This window comes from Ischnura elegans, chromosome 7 (genome assembly GCF_921293095.1).
Source record: "Ischnura elegans chromosome 7, ioIscEleg1.1, whole genome shotgun sequence".
Lineage (NCBI taxonomy): Eukaryota > Metazoa > Arthropoda > Insecta > Odonata > Coenagrionidae > Ischnura > Ischnura elegans.
In genome coordinates, this window is record NC_060252.1 from 2,567,826 (window position 1) to 2,588,692 (window position 20,867).

At 36.9% G+C, this 20,867-nt stretch overlaps 1 protein-coding gene across 4 annotated transcripts; it reads left to right on the top strand.

Moving 5' to 3' along the window:
* The first annotated feature begins 11,673 nt into the window (after positions 1–11,673).
* LOC124162202 (deoxycytidylate deaminase) lies at positions 11,674–20,462 on the top strand. 4 transcript variants are annotated; one of them, XM_046538646.1, is made up of 5 exons: positions 11,674–11,925; positions 11,996–12,155; positions 18,288–18,523; positions 18,602–18,815; positions 19,274–20,462. In XM_046538646.1, the coding sequence occupies exons 3-5, from the start codon at positions 18,337–18,339 to the stop codon at positions 19,374–19,376; spliced, it is 504 nt and encodes a 167-aa protein (XP_046394602.1). In that variant the 5' UTR covers positions 11,674–11,925; positions 11,996–12,155; positions 18,288–18,336; the 3' UTR covers positions 19,377–20,462. The 4 variants fall into 4 exon arrangements, with proteins under 4 accessions (XP_046394602.1, XP_046394601.1, XP_046394604.1 ...); XM_046538645.1 differs by having other exon boundaries at positions 12,006–12,155; XM_046538648.1 differs by having other exon boundaries at positions 12,057–12,155.
* The last annotated feature ends 405 nt before the right edge of the window (positions 20,463–20,867 follow it).

A 20,867-nucleotide genomic window follows, 5' to 3' on the forward strand; every position in this document is an offset into this window, starting at 1 on the left:
CAGTCACTATCTCCACACCCTCACCTTGCAATCGACCCAGGTGTAAAACCAGCAAGATTTTCTCTCCACCCCCTGCCTCTTTTCTCCCCAAACTTAAATGCCTTCCGATTTTCCCCTCCACTACTTGTACGTCTACCAACATCATTTACCTCCTTCACTGTAATTTCTGCCCCGCTTTCTATGTAGGCCAGTGCACCACCCCCCTCAATCACAGAATAAATGATCACCGCGCCTCCTGCTGTCCGCCATCCCCCCACGCATCTCTATCAGCTCCTACACATTGTTTATCGCACAACTCCGTCTCTAATCAATGTTTCAAAGTTTAAGTCATTGCCTCCCTCCCTCCCACTGACTCCGCCCTCAATCTTCACACCCTCGAATTGGCGTGCATTTGGCACTTACAAGCCAACACCTTTCCGGGTTTGAACGTCGCTTCCTAACTTATTTTTCTAACCCCCTCTCCCCATACACCTCTCCCCTCTTATCCCTTTTCCAACGCTCTCCTTTCCTCCCCATTCTTAGCTAAGTTGAGAAAGAAGACAGTTCTTCGAAAGCTTCCGCGTTTATTTTCCAGTGTGTTTCTTTTTTGTGTCTCTGTGTTTATTGATATTGACTTGAACTATTTATATTAAGCCGATGTCCCACGGTCAAATTTGCGTCAAAATATTTGCATCAAAATTTGATGCAACTGACGCGCACCCTGTCCCACGGTCAAAATTTTGTCCAACTGGCCTTTGGTCCTACCGTTTGTACAAATCACCGATTTGTACAAATGGATAGGACAGGTTCTAAATTTTCATCCAATTGGATGAAACCGACCAATCACAGGGCCTTTGACAAAAAAGCATCGCCAAGCGCTGACACACAGGCCAAATAGGTTAAACTTATTTATCGTCTGCATGAGTATTTTAATTAATAATTATGTATATTATGGACACAAAAATAAAATTTGTTGTATTCCACACAGTATGCATTAAAAACCCATCCGGTTTCCACCTTTTCAGGTCGTTATCTTAATCGTAAACCTCTAGATAAGGACCTGAAAAGATCGAAACCGGTTGAGTTTTTTCATTAGTATTGTATGGAATACTAAAAGGCTTAGTTTTAAATTTATAATATCAACATACCACGAAGTGAATTCAAAAAACATTATTTCAAATATATATATACGTTCGTGATTGTCTATTTCATCGCCTGGTGTGGCCCTAAAGGTAAATATGAGCAAAAATTTGTCTTAGTGATAGGCGATGGAAGCTCTCAACTAGGAAATCCGTAATAATTAGTTGATTTTTAATAGAAAGGAAGCGATATTTAGAATCGCAATACCAGGAGGGATGTTTTGGAAATAATAAAAGATTTACTTTAGGTATCGAGGCCGAATTTTACGCTTTGTGGAAGGCATATACAATGCGAGCGAGCAGCTGGAGAAATGACTGATATGAACTGACGATTGTACCTGTGGAACACTACAGCTGCCCGTTTCTATTACTATGATTATCGGATAAGGACCTTATTTTAGAAACTGCTAGATTAGGAGAGAAAAATGTGATTTAAATGCACGCTTACAGCACTATTCATAACATCTCCTCAACCACAATGTCCATCATTTATTAATAACATTTTCCTCGCGGGAATAAACTGCCTCACGTTTGTATCCTGGCGTTTTATTCTGCCCTCAACCTTGCTGATAAGGGACATGAAAATATCCTCACTTATCGTCAATTATTATCGATAATATACGGGAACATCGGCGACCAACTCCTTCTCCAACATGTTTAGCATGCTTATTCCAACGCTTTCATACCCCCTTTCCAGCCAAGGCCAAGTTCAGCATTCCTTCTGTTTTCTTTTTTTCGCATCTTTAATGTTCAAGAAGCCTGTTCAGACAATTTCGCCTGCTAAAAAAGAAAGAATCCTCCACCTCCACAAGTTTCCTAATTGTTTACATAAATATCGTCTTTCGTTTGTTTTTGATCAAAATGAGATGCATCGTGGGACACCCCCAGTCCAGTTGTATCAAAATATTTGCATCAAAATATTTGGACAAACATTTTGATGCAAATATTTTGACGCAAATTTGACCGTGGGACATCGGCTTTACGTGCTACGTGCATTTCATATTTTCCAAAACATTGTGATATATATATATATTTATATTTTCACTGCTGAGACCAATCCACAATCGAAACTTCTGGCTCCAAATATATTACATGCAGCAAAATCATTCCACTTATCCACTGCTTGGAGTCCCACATTGACGCAGCAAACCCCACCTTTGAGATCAGTATTAACCTAAAGAGAAAACTGCAGGAAGAAGTCCATAAGAGATTCAGCAAGATCCAGGGGGTAGCCATCTTAGCTGCCGCCACCTTACTAGACCCTCGCTTCAAAACACTTAATTTCAAGGACCCACTTCTATGCTCTCAGGCTATTAAAAACATAGCATCCATGATTTATTGGTTATTTTCAAAGGCAGGGAATGTAATAGCTGAAAAGAGGAACCGACTGACTGGAAAGAGGTTAACGAAATTAATATTTTTAAATTCTGTCACTGAATCACAATGGGGACTTTAAATTCAATGGCTTTCAGTGACTAATGTAAGTATGTTTCACATTAATAATCTAAATAGGGAAGATCACATTCAAGTCCTTTTGTTCTCTGAAAGATTCAACAATCTAAAAATGGTGTGACTTATATAACTTATTAAACATGTGTTATTAAATCAATATAAATTAAATCATGTTGCATGGTATAAACACTTGAGAGGAAATTTTTAATTTAAAAAAATGAAGCACTTGTACATCCTAAAAAGGAAATTATATTTACCACAATGGTAATAGGGTAGTTTCCTTCATCAAAGAAATCGAAAGACATTGATTGTGATTCGTTACCCACAGTTAGTGTATTCATAATATACAAATTATTTGGTTTTAGAAATCCCAGTTTAGACGAATATTCGTTAAAATTGACTACTAACATATGTTAGTGGTCAATTTCAACCTCATTTGAAAAATACCAGATTGGCGCCCATGCGATGCCACTCCACGTGACGTCACAGGTACTTAGTTTCTATACGAGAAGATAGGAGTTTTACATCGTCTGAGATCACCAATGCATGCATGAGGCATAGAGCTCAGGGAAACATATCTTAATAATCACCTGTTCAAACTGCCTAAGGTCGGAAAGTTTCCTTCGTTTGATAGGGTACAATTATCCTTATTTCCCAGACAGCACACTGGTAACGGTATACATATACCGTAAGTATACCAGGTGTATACTGTTTCCTTGAGAAACTGTATACATGTTTTAGATTCTAAGTATACATAAACAGTATCCTGAAGCGTATACGTATACAGTATACGAAAGGTATCTGTATACCTTTCATATACTGTATACGTATGTGCTACATATGGAAACAGTATCTGAGAGGTATATGTATACCTTTCATATACTGTTTCCATATGTAATCTCAGTGGCGGATGCATATGGGAGGCACGCCCCCAACCCTTTCCTGGCCGCCCGCATAACCAAACATTGCAGGACTACAATTTTAACTTTTTTATGTCATAAGATGGCTTTGTATTTCATGTGCGTATAATCAGTTCAAATAACACTTTCTTAAACTTTGCATCTGACTTGATTATTTTTTTAGGATAAAAGTAAAGGTTGGTCAAGATATCTTTTGCGCCCCCCTCTAGAGTTTTTTTTCTGTATCCGCTACTGTGTAGCCATTAGTAAATAATATGTGCCCTTTAAAGGTTACTCTGTCCGTATACTATTTCCATATGTAGCCTTCAGTATACACAGCGTCCTTTCCAATGGGCTAAAACCTTTCCGTTACTTGCGCGCTCCTATGACCCCAAGAGCTACACTGACAGGAATAAATCTAAATTACCTCAGGAAGGGCCACTCACGCCAAATATGTGGAAGGGTAGGAGCCAGACGAATGGTAGTCCACGTGATGGTGTCACGTGAAAAACACTGTTGGAATTTAGTTGGAAAACCTTACCAGCTAACTCTTCCCTGAAAACATGGAGTGGGACCTGTTCGCAAAGGGCAGGTGCCATTCACGGCAGCGAGGTTGGCAAAGCAAATAATTACGTTTGTACATGTATCTTCATTCTTTGTAAAGGTATCGGCTCGAGCCGCTACTCTCTTCTCATTCTCCTTCTGGTTTCATTGGATAAAGACCGTCTCATTTAATATCTTTAAACTGATTCATCAGTGAATTTATTTTCCCCGGTTGGCTTCAGGCAGCAGGCTAGCCCTGGCAAAAATGAAGGAGGCTGATAACGGTGCTGGAGAGTTTTTTATCATTTCTGTTCGGAACACCCAAGAACGCCGTCCGCCTGGGTTATTAAGAAATGCAGATTAATTTAAAAAATCAATGAACTGCCTTAAGATGTAAAAAATCCTGCCATGAAAAGTCCCTATTTTCATAAAGAAAAATGCTCTTCGAAATGTGATTTCAATCGTGCTTTTTTATCTACTGAGGCGATGAAACAAAAAAGATATTTTTCAGTGGAATTTATTCCTCAAGTCATAACGCGAAACTTAATTTTTTTGAATGCCAAGATTTGGACTCCCGCCCGTGATTTCGACCTATCGATAGTGGATTCCGTCGATAGTCGATTCCACCAGTAGTCGATTTCCACAGAAACATATGAAAACATAAATGCGTCCATAACCGCTTTCACAATGAAAGACCCCGCGAATAATGTTACGTTCACTGTGTTGTGTTCGTCGTTTGCGAAATTGATCCTGCCGAAGTTTATCAGCCTCTTAAGTTCTTCATTTACTTGTTTCACCTGCACCTAGGCAATCAATTACCGTTATAACTTAACTTGTGTTTGTTGTAGTGTCGTGTTTGCTGTTTGCGAAACTTGTCCAATGAAAGTTTATCAACCGCTCAAGTGCTACTTTCGCTTCCTTCATCAGAATCTGGGTAAGTAGAAGTGTTGCCATTGCCACATTTTTTATTTTAAATGACGCAAATTCTTTATATTTTCAACCTTCTCACACTTTCTGAGACTGAGGGATCCATCTTCTATTGATTGAAAAACTTTGCATTTGCGTAAACTTTAATTTATTTATGTGCTTGACGCATTTAATCACCGTAGTGTGGGAGGAATGTGAACAAACATTTCTCGACTTTACTATTTATTAAGTCATTTAAAGTTATTTACATTTTTTTAATTAGCTGTTGTGCCATTAGTGTTGCTTCCTTTAAAATGTAATCATATTTGTTGGAGATCAGAAGGTATTTCACTCTTTAGGTTTAGACAAATTGGTTTTAAATTATTAAGAATTAAATTCTCAAATTAATTTAGTACTTCGATTATTCAAGGTGAATAACTTATCGTTTTTTACATATAGAACTGATGGGGAAGTTTTTCGAAATATCCTTTGTTGAATGTTGGTATTTATATAGCTTAAGGGAAAATCCCATGAATAGAGATTACTTTTTAACAAAGTGACTTACTTTAACTAGACAAATTAGATGTATCACTAATAGATTCTAATAAAGTTTGTGTGATATTATTTACAGGTGTAGTAAGGAAGAATTTTCCAAATTGCCAATGATGAAGAAATACGAGGAAAAGTGAGCTTGTTCTTCATGGATTCTTGTGACCTTAAGGAAGGATAATCAGGCAAAAACATTGATATTGATCCTATTGGTCTTTATTTTCGTTTACATTGAATAAAGGCATTTCTAACGGTATTTGTTATTTATCAACACTCATCAAAATATTCAGAAAATATTTGTCTTGTTATATTTGACATCTAAATTCTTACTACTTCTTAAATTGACTTTTAACTTACTATGCTTAGTGAATTTACTCATACGATAAGATGTTTTTTTTACATTGGATGAATAGACTGATTAAATAATACTGTGAGAGGATCCGCTAAAACCTCTTGACGATAATTAAGCACAAAATGTGGTTTACCGTCCGGGCTTTGCCCCTTTTTTGTGTCTAATGAATTCAATCTCTTATGTATTTCTGAGATTGTGTGGTATATTAGTAAAAATATGTGTAATATTTAGTTAACCCTCTCATGCATGAGTTACTAAATTCAAGCGATATAATTTTTTTAAATCGAGTTTCTGCTTGTGATTGACCATAATATTGAAGTAATATTGTTATAAATAAACATTTTTGCCATTACATGGCAAAATTTTGACGTCCTCATATGGGGACATTATGCCTGAAACAGGTCATTGTGATAAAATTCGCAGAATTCATGAATTAGATGTTTCAGGTAGAAAAAATATTCAACTCTTGTTTTAGCATTGTTGTTTTTAATTGTTTATTTAACATTCATAGAAACGTAATTTTTAGTTATTTGTAGCTAAATTTTGTTAATGTATAAATGATATCTCATTCAAAATTTTTAACATCAACCTTGCAACAAGGAAAGGAAAATAACATAAAAATTACAAGCAAACATTTATAACAAATTTACAAAAAAATTGCACTTCCTGATAAAAATTATTTTTAAATATGAATCCTAAAACTACTATTGTTACAAAATGTTTAACATTCGTAACAATATATATTTTTAGGCCCCTGAATGTACATTACGTGTAAAACTTTCAAAACAATATGGAAATAGCGAGACCAAGTGCAAGTGCCGCACATGTACCAGGTTTTGTTTGTGCATCTCTTGTCCCGGCACCCATTTGCGTTATTTCTTTTACTTTTTTTTTGGATAGTGGCCACTATTACTTACTCTTAGCTCATCTATGACCTTTATGGGTCGGTTTTTTTTTCATCGACTGCGAAGGAGGGCTTGATGAATTTGACTGTCCCCTTTTTCTCGTTTGCTCTGCTTTGCCACTGAAAATCAGTCCATTTGCCACCCAACTCTTGAATTCGAGTAGATCCATTGGTACATTATTGCTTTTCCTCCAGAATAGCGAGGCATTAACCACCGCTACATTCAGCATGTGGTAAAACATCCTCATACACCACCTTGAGTTGCGTATATCGTTCCTGTACAATGCAACATGGGAATCCATGAGATCTACCCCTCCCATATGCTTGCTATAAATTTCAATGCTCACAGGTCGGTTTACATCCACGTACTCATTATTATTATCTTTTGACTTTTCCCATGGGTTGAATTCCGGCGTATGATGATATAGTATGCACTGCATTATTGCAAAACCACCAAGCCACGGTTATACCATCTGAAGAAGTAGCAACGGGAGAACTCCCACCTTTCTTTAGGCCTTGTACATCCTTCAACTTTTTACTGCTTCTTTTAACCTGTTTTCCCTGCATTTTTCAACGTATCTTATTCCAATTTCTTTCATGCCCCCTGGTACAATTCACAACAGAAAACATATCTAGACGCCCCAGCCCTTACCCGCGTTTTGTATCCCCATTTATTTTTGGTTTCTCATTGGTTTTTTGGGTGATAATTTTTCAAGGATGAGCGCCCTTTAAAAGGAATTATCATCTCGTCTATCGATTGTAATTCTTCTAGATCGAGTGATATATGAAATGATTTGTGGAGAAAGTCCAAAAATGGCTGGGTTTTAATTAACTTGTCCCTGTTATCTTCTGGTATCCTAGAAGAATCTGTGAAGTGCAGATATCGCCTTATCTCTTCATATCTGTTATTAATCATGTTTTCAGCCACTAATGAAAGTTTCAAACCAGTCTCTGAGGACCAATAGAGGCTCTGGGACATTTATGCTTTCACCAAGTTACGCTCACTCAAACAATCAATCTCACAGATATCAATGGACTTGTACTTGCACAATTGTTGGATGTTGCAATGCCAACGGTATCTTCATCAGATGAAGAAGATATTTCTTAAGTGTTCCCTGGATCATGGATAGAGCCATCACTATCCCATTCCATTCCATTCTCTGATTCTTTATTGAGGATTTCAACAATCTTACTCCGCTCCAGTCGTTTTCTTGATCTAGTTGAGATGCATATGCGATCCTGAAGAAGATATGCCACTTGTTAGCTAGTTGAATCAAGGTCATCAATCAAATAGTTTTTGAGAAACGATTATAAATATATATTGTTCCAGCCAACATACTGATTGTAATACTTAAATATACTTAGAATTTTAACGAATGGCAATTTTTTCAATTTCAAAGAGTAAAAAAAACGGGAACTGGAGCACCAAATATTTACGTCAATAACGTCCATAGTTGGTCTTTTGGGTCGCTATCAGCAAGAGAACTCAGTAGGTTGTGTTATCCTATAATTAAGCCTCAGGTTTAATAAACTTACATGCCGCAAGTATTCTTCACAAAAATACTATCTCAATTAGCTCTATTATTACAATCTCATGACTTACTAACATTCTTTTATTTATTGCAAATAATGCCTCCCTTCATTTATAAATACTAATATTTGCTATAAAAATATAAGTCACATTTAGTGGCTTAGAAGTGATAAAAATAACTTTAATGCAAGCTGATTTCCTTTGAAAGGATCAATAGCGACTTTATCGCAAAACTTGTGTAGTTATAGGCAGTAGAAATTGTGAACTAATAAGTACATAGTCTTTGCACTGTTTGTAAATATCATACAACATTACTTATAATAAATAATAATCAAATTAATTAGCATTGAGTTTCTAAGCATGTAAAAATATAAAAATCTTGGAATAAACAAAACTCCATACTATCCATGCATTTGACCTTGTACATGCATAATGTCCTCATTTGAGGACGGATGACATTTGTCCCGTAAAAATATGTATAGATATATAATTTGTTTAACTCATTGCCATAAATAATTAATTAAACATCAATAATCAAATATTTATACTCACAGGCAAAATCCACTGCTTGTAGACCCATGAAATCACAGCACGAAAATGAGCTTCCACGCTCCGATCACAGCGCCACTATCCCTACTCCTTTGCTGACTTCCAAGAGGGACAATGTAGCACTAATACGAAGTTTCTTTGTCTCTGCTAGATCAGAACATCATGAAAAAGCTGCTAGGAGCTTAGGAAACCAACACAGTTACATATGGTTACATTATAGCGAGAGAAATTTTGGCGTCCTCATATGAGGACACCATGCATGAGAGGGTTAAATATAATTATTTTGTTTTAACAGCACACATGTGTTTTCCATTTCCTCTGTAGACCCTGTAAGACCTGAATTTCACAGATTTTTTTTCTCTATTCAATTTATTGTCAGCAAGAAGTCTCAAACAAACTGGTAAGTGTTCCCACAGAACAATGCAAAACACACTAGCATGTTACACTATGTTTATGAACGCTCTCTGCTGCTTAGACAGGATGTTCTCAAATGTACGTAAACACTCTGAAATGCTGGAGATGTCACTCACACTAAATGACAAAATGGATGTACTAGTACTTCCACGCTTGCACTAAATACACAGTGGCACCAGAACAGAGATTTAGTTTCTGTTTTGCTACTTTAATTTCAGTTTTAATACAGCAGTGCATGTCAACAACTGCATTCAGGATTTTGCTCAATCAAGAAAAATATACTCAGGGTGTTCAGTGATTGGGAATCTGGAAATATGCATGATTTTTGGTCACTCAAAATATCCATGAATTTTTGCTCCTGCTTGGAATTTAAAATCTTTTATTTCAAACTCGTTTCACATGAAATTTGTCTGTGCAAGGCCTATTTTATATACTTACATGCATGCTTCAAAATGCATTGATTGCATTTTAAATTGCACTTTATGAGTGCAAACACTGATTAGATCACTTTTTCAATTTTAACAAATTTGTTGATATTCCAAGTGTTGCATTCATAAAATAAGTGAATAATTTCTTTGAAAAATGTAAGAATTTTAACTAGGATAATACAAAATTATAGAATTAATTAAAAGTATTCAGTAAATGTAGTTTTGTAAAATTCGTATACATAGCTTTTATCTCGTAAGATTGACCTGGAATTTAGTAAAATTTCCCTAGAAAACCTGGAATTCTGCAGGAATTTTTCTGCTTTCATACATATATACGTCTTGTATACTGTATATATATATGTCTTGTATACTGTATACGTATACTGTATATGCGTGGTAGGAGGACATTTGCTGCGTTATATACATTTGGTAGATGGTGGGTAGAAGGTTTTTATACGTATACAGTATACGTGTATCTTCTACTGTATACGCATGTTATACACTACGTATACGTATATTTAATGTATACAGTAGCATGTGTGCTGTCTGGGTTAAGCCAAGCGCTACTTGCTAGCAGGGTACTCTGATACCTGCTAGCAACCTGCCTCGTAGCAGCGCTCAATGCCTCGCCCCAAGGTCACCTTACTTGCGGCAGCGGGAACCAGAACGACGTCACATGGAGTTTTCTGGCATTCATACTTAGTCGTCGCGTTTTCGCGCGCATGAAAATTTTCACTTTTCGTTTTATCGCTAAAAATAGATATCTTCATCTAAAAATCACAAAGCGTGAATAAGTACTCCAGGAGTAATAATCTTTCGACTTAGGCATAATTATGAGGTGAATAGGGTGGTTTCCTGCACAGGCAGTCCTATAAACGGATGAAGTTATTACAGCTATTATATATCAAATCTAAGCGGACATTAGTAAACATCAAAATCGTAACATACTTGTATGAATTATATGCCGTCGATAAGATCAACTTACAATTAACGTAACCCCTTCCAACGGCCGTGGCTAAGACTTCTACAACGATGTTATTTATTAGGTATTATAAAATTTTTGGTTTAACTGCTCCAGTTTTATGTGTTATGCCCTTACTCAGATATTAATATTATAAATAATACAAAATTTGAGGGCATCCGAGCCTCTATCGTCGGATATTTATCTTTAAATAGAAAATAATCAACACGTCTCACAAACGAAGCTTTCACAACTGCTTGCAGCTATTACAAACGATCATAACAATTGCTTCGTGTGATGTTTAGGCACCTTTGACCATGGTACTAAATTTAGTATCATGCCTTTGACGTCATCGAAACTTCGCCGGCAGAGGCTTGGGGGGGGGGGGGGAGTTTTTGGCGCTCTTTAAAATTCGTAATATTTATTAATCTCGCGGAGGAAAACTCAGATATACATGCGGTTTTCTTAGTTGTATTCAGAAAATAATTTTCTGTCCGCCTGTGAAATAAAAAAAAATTCATGCAAGTTCCCTATTGAGCTTTCTTTTGCCTAACAAGTAAGTTGCAATTAAAATGCTCTTATGAGGATAAATGCCAAACTAATGATAAGCTCTACCTCATCTCTCATCATATCGGAATGCATCCGAGTCATATGTTTTTTTAAATTAGTGGTGTTCCCACGTGTAATGATAACTTTACCGCAAGTACGACGTGTCGCACTCTTTCCCGAGTTTTTATGAAAAAAATTCCATAAATGACTTTTTAAGGCAGCCATTATGATTTTTTTCTATTACTAGCAATTCAGATCTCTACTGCGATAAAATTGCAATATACGAATATACTTACAATATACGGTATAATAAAATATAAATATATATAGAATAATATTGCAATATACGGTACTTGAATCTCATGTGATTAGAGATATATAAAAAAAAAAAAAAGCTAGTGCCGCCGATTTTTTTCAAGTAACGAGCTTAAATAATCGATTCAACGATTAAATCGACACTCCATAATCGATTATATAATCGAGATAGTTGAAACCAAACAATCGATTATCATCCAAAGTCGATTATTTTCACCCTCTCTGGTTGTACACGAATTTCAAGCTTGGCCACTAGCAAGGTGGTAGAAACTTGAAAGTATTTTATCAGTCTTTTATGTACTTCTTTATGGACTTAGGGGACAAACTTGCTTCATTTTCAAGTTATGAACACGTCATTGATCGGAGCGTAGGCTACGACTGGAGAGACAAGTTTGAAATTTAACATTTTTCCTTAATTAGAGCCTAGACATGGAAGCAAGCATCGCAAAGACAAGGTAAGACTTTATAAATAATTTGCCTGAGTGAAACTTTAATTTATGCATACATATTAGGATTGAATCAAAGTGCTTTCCAGTTTCAATCTCCAATCAGTGTACTGAATTTTCCCATACTGTAATTCTCGAAGTGCTGAGCAAAACAACAAGGGCTCAATGTTGCGCTGACGGTCACGAATAACAAGTTCACAGCTTAATTGAAGTGAGATAGTGACCTCAATCCAGGATAGGTATGTCAATTTGATAAATATTTTTCTCCGTGTCATTTATTCTGTAAAACTACTCATTTCGTTCGCGGCGAGAAATTGGCCTCTGTGTGGCACAGTGGACGTTTTCCTTCCTTGAAGAAATTATTACTCAGGAAAATTGCGGAATGGTTACATATGTAATTAGTATTATATAAGTAGGTTGGCTACGCAGTAAATTCCTCATATTTCAGTTTAGACTGTAAATTATGTAATGCAGCTTGGCACATTCAACTTCTGTCTCTGCTGATGTATACGTGTCTATATGCTATATAAAACACTTTCTGCCGCTCACCCACTCATTCACACACATGTTTGAGATGAACGAGACTAGGTTGACTAAAAGTCACAGAATCTACTGAAAGCCAAGAACTAAAATCGTCTGAAAGCTAACGGAAAAACTGTGGAAACACTTAATTTTCTAATTAAGGTGTTGCCTACTGGCGCTTTGCTTCTAATTTTTGGAGTTCAAAAAATCGATGTTAATGAGGAATTTGAGCTTAGGAGAAGCTTGTTAATGGCACTAAAGCCATTGTGGCAGCCAATTTTCCATACCTTGTATCAGTCAGAAAGCCTGGAAGCCAAGAACTGTTTGGTATTCATAGGATTCAATTTAAGTAGCTTAGGTATCACCGAAAAAAACGATCCTTAAAGCACTTAGGGCAAACTAAAATTGTAAGAATTGGCAGAGTTATAAGAATGGCCAGATGCCTTCACCCGTGATTAGAATCCCCCATACCCCCAGGGAGGGAAAGTGAGTCCATGTTTTATATTCACTTATATGTGGTCACTCTTGCAATCTTTACATTTGATAAGTTCATAAATGAACCTGTCTCCTATGGGTTAATATTTTAATCTGTTCATCTTACTTCGAGTGTGAGTTCACATGTTCAAAGATTCCAGCAGTGGAAGGAGAGACTGAGACAATCGTCATATGATGGCCTTATCAGCTTCCCATTTTTTAGTAGAACATCTCTCCATCTACAGCAGCCCTCATGGTGAGGAATATTCCGTTCTGTACATATTTCTATCATCTCAACTGCAGTAGAAGTGGCAATCAACAAACATACATTTTGAAATACACAGCAATATCTCTTGCACACTTTCAGAAGTCATAGCAGAATTGTGGACGTTGAGGGAAGAACATGAGAAAAGACTTGGAGGCAATTGAGGTGCATATTCTGTCATTGCCTAGAAATTATCATGTTGTAGGCACAGTATGGGCTTTCTCTTTCTCGACTGTATGCCTTATCAATGTTGCTACGTCGTTAGCTTATCGAAAATCTTATCTAATGACAATTGGTTTTCTCTATGCTCGCTTAACGATATTTTCTCGATAGCACTAACGAAAAATGTCGATAGCCTATCCGGGTACTTGAGAGCACGTATTAGGCTTATCGATGCCCACCATAATGTTTTTCGGTATTGGTTGCTCAATACGTGGTGAAATTTTAATTCTGCCACAACAAAATGGTAAGGGTATTTCTACTTGGAAAATAATAGGAACACTTTTGCAAAGGGGGTGGAAAGCATAAAGACATTTTGCAGTAATCAATGATCATAAAAAGTGGCAACAGAGACGTTAGTTTTTTTTGCGGGGGAGCAAACATGTTCAATTCAATCGTGTCAGGCGAAACATGATGGAACTCCTTCATGATGAAACAAAAAGGAAGACAATGGCAGGTTCCACAATTTAATTATTACTGCGACCGGTTTCAATACATGGTATCATCATCAGGCACTTTTGGTATAACAGTTTCCACTGATATAGTAGTCATGAGGCATGGGGGGGGGTGGAGAAGATAATAGGGGAATGGTTAACAGCGTCATGGATTGGGTGTTAGGGAGGGGAGGTTAAGGGGGATTGGTTGGCAGCTTCAAGTCAGGGGCCAGTAGGAATGGGAAGGGAGGTGGAGTATGTAGGCGGGGGAGGAAGGGGAGAGTGGTCAGGGTTGTGAGGGAAACTTAGAGGGGGGAGGGAGGTATGGTTGAGAAAACACATTGAGAATGGGGGAATTCCAAGAATACAATTGTTCGTTCACTAACATTACTAGTAATAATTAAATTGTAGAACCTGCCATTGTCTTCCTTTTTGTTACAGCAAACATGTTGTTCTGAAGTAGATTTAAGATAGTTATTTATGTTGTGAAAATTGGTGTGAAGATAATGTTTACACATTTCAATTATGGTGCTTCGGTTATTTTTACAGTCTGAAGTTTCTTTTGGCTCGATTGATGGCTCTTGACTTTTTAGGTAGGGAGCTAATCACTCTTGAAGAAAGGGCAAATGTAGTAGAGCATCTGATGCAGAGAAGACGACTTAGGAATGCTCACAATCCTATTTTTTGCTGGACATTTTTTCAGAACAGCCTTTTCAATTATCCCCGATTTGCCCCTAACACTGACGTATTCTTTGACGCCTTTTTTTTGGTATGCCAAAGCCAGAGTTCACGAAAAATAATTACGGTTTCCCTCTTTTACTCAGAACTCAGTAGTCATCAATTTTAATGTTTACAATGCTATTAAACTAAGTCCCATTGAAAAGTATGCCTGTGTTTTGATGGGTACTACATGCATATACTTATTTTAGTATGGTTTGCAGTTGCTGATTGCAGTGATTTCCTATGCCTAATTGTGGCTACCAACAATTAACCCATGTTAAGTTTGTCTTTTGTGTGAGTTTAATCAATAAGTCAATGCCTCAACTTGGTGGGTGACTATTAAAATATTTCTATAACTTCCTTAAATGCACATTCTTTTCTATGTTAACTTTGTTATGCCTCTCTCCGCTTTGCGTAGAATATAATTTTAAGTAACAACAACAATAACAACAATTACACTTCCATAATCATTACTCAAGAAATTGACTCTAGAAAGCGTAAAGTATGTGACACGAGTTCACAATCACAGCACTCGCGATGATTCCTTCCATGACATCCGCGTAACCTCGGTATTTTTTATCAACGAATTGATTTCAAATATCCCAAAATATGATGAAATGGTCAAAAAGGTTTTCTTATTGTATAATAACCCTTTTGGAAGTTGTAAGCTTATAGCGAACAATAAGGCAAACGATGTAAGCAAGGAGAAAACTGGCTGACGTGGCTGAGGATGACTGACTGGCGTGGCTGAAGATGCACTCCGAAATTTACATTGTTACAATACTAATAAAAATAATTTTGTCACTACTAATCACGACAGTAAAATTATTATTGGCGTAGGTAAATGTGTAAGTGGCAGAAAATTACGATACATAATGCACCAAAATTTGCCTATATTCTTCCATCGACGACTGCTAAATCCTTACATCTAACGATTTGATCGTTGGATTATTCTTCCTCATAGAATAATCCTCCAAGGTCGTTAGTATATCAATTGCGTATGCTTGGTTTCGCTTATAGTAGGGCCCGCCCGCCTCTGTGACAGTGCGGGCTTCCTCGTCCCCTCCCTTCCTTTCCTTTCCTTCCCCTGGAGGTGTCGTCGGGCTCTCATCGCGGCGATGCCTCCATTCCTTTTTCCTTCCTCTGTCCTCCCCCTCTCGAGAGGCTCAGGCGAATAAGTCTTGGACTTGGTTCCCGGCTCTCGAGTTGTATCCTCGTGGGGCCCGCCCTGGGGCCCCCGAACCCACTGCTAAATCCTTACATATACACTACTATTATTTACACTAATTTCCCCCTTATTTTATTTAATGGATCGTTCTTCATGGAAATATATTATGATGCATAAAAAAAAACAGTAAATGAATCCACTGTTAAAATAATACTCGTCAGTTTTCTCCATCATCCATTATTCTTTTCCAAATCGACCGGTGCGTTCTTTAGCAGCTTCTTGTTTATTTATGGTGACTATTTATCGTTTATTAGTTACCGTAGTTAGGCACTGCTTCTTGATGCTACCGAATGAATAAATCTATGCATTGTGAATGGTTGAAAATTCTAGCCTCACTCACAAGCATCGACAGCGTATTGTTTGCTATCGACGAGCCGTGGTCTTGTTTTGCAACATCCAGCTGTCGTTAAGGTGAGTTACAGAAACTCACTTTTGATTAGGATGTCGTTGCAAGAGAGGACTTTCGTTAACAGCCCACTAACAACAATTCGTTTACAAGTTAGAGAAAACCCCTACAGGGATACATACCAGATTTTGCTGTGGAAAAATGTAATTTTTGGGGAAATAATTAACACAACAGAGAAGCTGAAGGAATACTTGTGAACAGCGTGATTTAATTTTTTTTATCGTATCAATTTCTCTATCTTAAGTAGAATGATAGCAAAGTAGCCAAATTGACGAGCGTATGTATGTCTCTCCCCTCCCTTTTTCCACTTGACCGATCTGCATTGGATATTCAAACAACGCTCTCACTGTATGTAGTGTGATGGCCTACGGTCATACAAAATGATCCATTGAAACTGGTTGTGATGTTTGACTTCATGACGAAAATTGCCTGCCTGTTTTATGCTTATGCAAGTGTAGAATAACTGAATTCTTAATTATTTCATGAAGGGTGAGCTCCATTGAATGCTCTTGGCAATTCTCAAAGCGATCTCCTAAGCAGTAACTTTGTTGTACACTCTGGAGTGGTTTGGTAGAGGCGTCACCAGAAACATAATTTTTCCTAGATAATCCAGGGGCAGCTTAAGTGAAAAGTTAAATGTATGAAAATGTTATGTTCAAAATGTGACTGAAGTGATGAGTGCATTTTTCAATTGGTAATCAATGTTTGCATACTCTTCAGCATTTTCATTCATTATAATCATATTGTTCAGTGGCCCCATAGTTTATTTGCTCAAAGAATTTTGCAGATCCTCTATCCTTCGTTTGGACAGGTGCTTTCACTTTGAGAGCAAGTGCTGTTGACTGAGAAAGGAACTCTCTCCGTGAGGCAGCAAAATTCTGTGAGACATCGTGTTATTAGGGGCTTTGCCGGATTTTAATTTGGAAAATTTGTGAGAGTATAGTAGAAGTATTGTTTTTCTCATGTGTCAATAGTGTGCACAAAAGCAACTAGAAATATTTAAGGTTTACTTTAGGTAACACGTGCGAAAATTTTGCACTTTCACACAATCAGGGGACAGGTACCTATGCTAAGGAAACAGTGTAATTGGGTTTTTTAATATAGAAGGTGTATCATAGAGTTCAGTTACTAATCTTCATGTTCCTGAAAAGCAATTCGTCAAACAGGGTTTACGTCAGTCAGTCTAAAATCATTAACAGACCAGTGGATGGCAAGAATTTCAAAGAAAGGCATGAGACATGTGGAGCAAAAGGTTAAAGAATTTAAAATAGACAATAGGAAAGGTTATTAGTGCATGCCAAATTGAAATTTTCCTACAGAAAAAGTGTCAAAGAATTTAAAATAAACCATAGGAAAGGTTATTAGTGCATGCCAAATTGAAATTTTCCTACAGAAAAAGTGTCCTTTTGCTGAAAGGCCAGAGACTTGAGTTCAACATCAATAATATACATTATGAAGTTAGAGCTAACTTTCCGCTTCAATTCCCAATTCTCTATTAGGTAACTTGTTTTCATTCACACTAATAATAGCTAAAGCCCACTACAACATTAATTTATGCCTTATAATTCTGTTCTCATCTCAATGTCACCGTGACACTTAGCTGCAAATGCATTCACACAGGCAAAGCACAAAGAACAGCTGCGTTGGAGAGCATTTGTGGTGGGAGCATCTGGATGCGTACCCTGCAGCATTCACTGGACCACATCCTGTACACGTATAATATTTGTGATTGATTAAATATGGTTCAAAATTATTCTGTACCTCATCAGAGCAAAAAGTAGGCTATGGTTGTATTTATGGGTATTTCTTATGTCTGTACTTGTCTTACACTGTCTAATGTGGTAAGGGTGTGCTTATATGTACAATTGTGGGCTGGTGCATAAACACATTCACCTCAAAAAGTGTACCATGTGAGTAAGTTGAGGGGCAGCCTCCTGTTCTCATTTTGAACAGCCTCCTACTTGCACGCATAAATACCAAGTACAAACGCGGCTTAGTCCATGTACATATTTTTATTAGCAAATGACTTTTAAATTCAGAATCTTCTAGCTCTGTTTCATCTGCAGTGCGACAACTTTTGACCCTGGATTGAATTGATTTCAGGGACGTGCATAAGAAACGAGAGGACTACATAAGTTGGAGCGATTATTTCATGGCCATGGCATTCTTGGCGGCCAAAAGGAGCAAAGATCCAGTGACACAGGTGGGCGCATGCATTGTCAATGATGAGAACAAAATCGTTGGCATTGGATACAATGGAATGCCCATTGGGTGCAGTGATGATGAATTTCCGTGGTCCAAAGGAGATAAAAGCAGCATTGACAACAAATACTTATATGGTTGGTGTGAATGTAATTTCAAAAAGTTACATACATCAATATATATTGTGTTTTAATGTGTGACTCACATTTTTACAGTTTGCCATGCTGAAATGAATGCTATCCTCAATAAGAATACGAAGGACGTCAAAAACTGCACGATCTATGTGGCTTTGTTTCCTTGTAATGAGTGCGCTAAGATGATAACTCAGTCGGGAATTAAGGAGGTGGTGTATTTGTCTGACAAGTATGCTCACAAGGTGGAAACAATTGCTTCTAAAAGAATGTTCGATGCAGTTGGCATCAAATACCGGTGAGTCAGTCGGCTTGAAGCAACTGGTGATAATAATGCATTGTGTAAGATCTCTTGGTTCTGTCAATGAAGGGTGTGTTAGATTTAATTAAACTGAGGCATTTATTCTCCTGTTGCATAACAACTCCTTCACTTGTTTCCCTTAGACTGCTTCTTCAATGTGCCCCATATCTCTTGAGCCCACTCAAACGCATGTTAACTACCATCTGGGGGTTGTCTCTCCCCCCCCACCGCTGCAACTTGAATTGCCACATTCCAAGGGCAAAAAACGAGTCAACTGATGCATTGGTTACCTCAGCGTAAAGGGCCAATGTGTTCTGGGAATGAAAGTCAATCAATCACAGGGAGGATGACGAGGCGGTCTGGGTTGTGTCGCCAACAACCATGTGAACTTTTAATTGATTCGCTTTTGTAAACAATGATTTGCTGAAGTGGTGCTTTGTGTCTTCCACTCGCAGGCAGCACATTCCCCAGAGCCCGACAGTTGTTATCGACTTCACGGAGATCAACTGGAATCAGCAGCCGCCTGTGACGCCAAGGAAAGAGGAGGAGAAATGCTGAGTGTATAGTTTGACTGTGATGCCATCTGTGGCCTTGTTTGTGCAACCTTGTGAATGAAGTTCAAATGACACCAAATTGTGATGTCTTTTACGTCAATTGAATGGCTGTGCGTGAGCAGTCTTTCCCTTGGACACATGTGTATGGAAAATACACTGCAATGGATATTTTTTTACCATTTGTTAATTATTGTTGTGTCTTTAAGTTATTAGAGATTGTTCAATATCAATGTTGATATAAAATCAACCAATTGCAACAGAAGAAAATTAGAAGTTCTTCTTTGGTGAAGGATTAGAACTCTTTCAAGTATGTAATGTGTATGTTTATAATTATTCTCAAGCCTCGATGCTAAAGTAAAAAATTTCAAAGCATGGCAAGAAAATTGGTTGATTTTTAAAAATATCTATATTGACCCATGCTCAATGACTTGAACTCACAAATAAAAAAAAAGAAATGTTTTCCCTTGCTAGTCAGAGATTGCAGATTTGCTCACACTTTCATTTGCATTAATTTCCCATATGTATCATAGTTGATGGTGACTAAAAAATATTTTATGGTGCATTTAATGCATTGTTCATTATTGGCATCATTCTGGTGTAAGCCCTTTTAATTTGTCCAATTTATTGGGTAATTACTCAACATAGGCATAATATTGGTCAAAAATTTTCAAAAATCCTGTTTGCATGCCAAAATGCTACAAACAGAGGAAAAGCATTAATAACCACTGCATTCTTCACTAGGCAGAACCCAATAAAATTACTTTACTCATTTATAGTTCTTGTTGACTTCTCAAGTTGAAATTCAGTTATTCCTTTTAGTGTTTCAAAATGATACTTTTTTGAACCAAAGTGATCTTGTGTTCTGAATACATGTTGGAAAGTTTATTTCCATTTGTAAAAACTTCTTTCTTTAGTCCTTATTTTATCCTTGTGTGCCTTCTGGAATTATACATGTAACTAATAGAATCGTAAAAGTGTTGTTCCCAATGATGGAAAATGCGACTGAACAATATGATATCCTCTGGAAAAGATTTTGTAATGATATACATACATTGGTTTATAAATAAAAAGGAAAATTTGTATAAAGAAAGAATTATTGTAATAGAACATTGTTTTACAAATCAGAAATTGACTAGCATACAAAGAATAATTTTTCATTGACTAATTACTATGCATCATATAATATCATTTTTAAAAGAAACATTTAAATAGAAAATATATAAGGTATGCATTAAAAAAACAATTTTTTCCTGCTGGGTGAATAATTTTCTGCATAAAAAATTCTTGTGATACTTCTGGAAACACTCAAGACACAATTAAGGCTCAGCTAAACAGGTGGGTCTGTCCTTGTTTGATGTCCTTTGATGACAGTTTTCAGTATTTCTATTCTACTTTTCAACATTACTTCCACATTTGTTTTCCCTTAGTCCTGAAGAAGGTGAAAAATCCTTTACTTACCAAACGTAAAAAGCCATGGGTTACTGATGAAATCAGA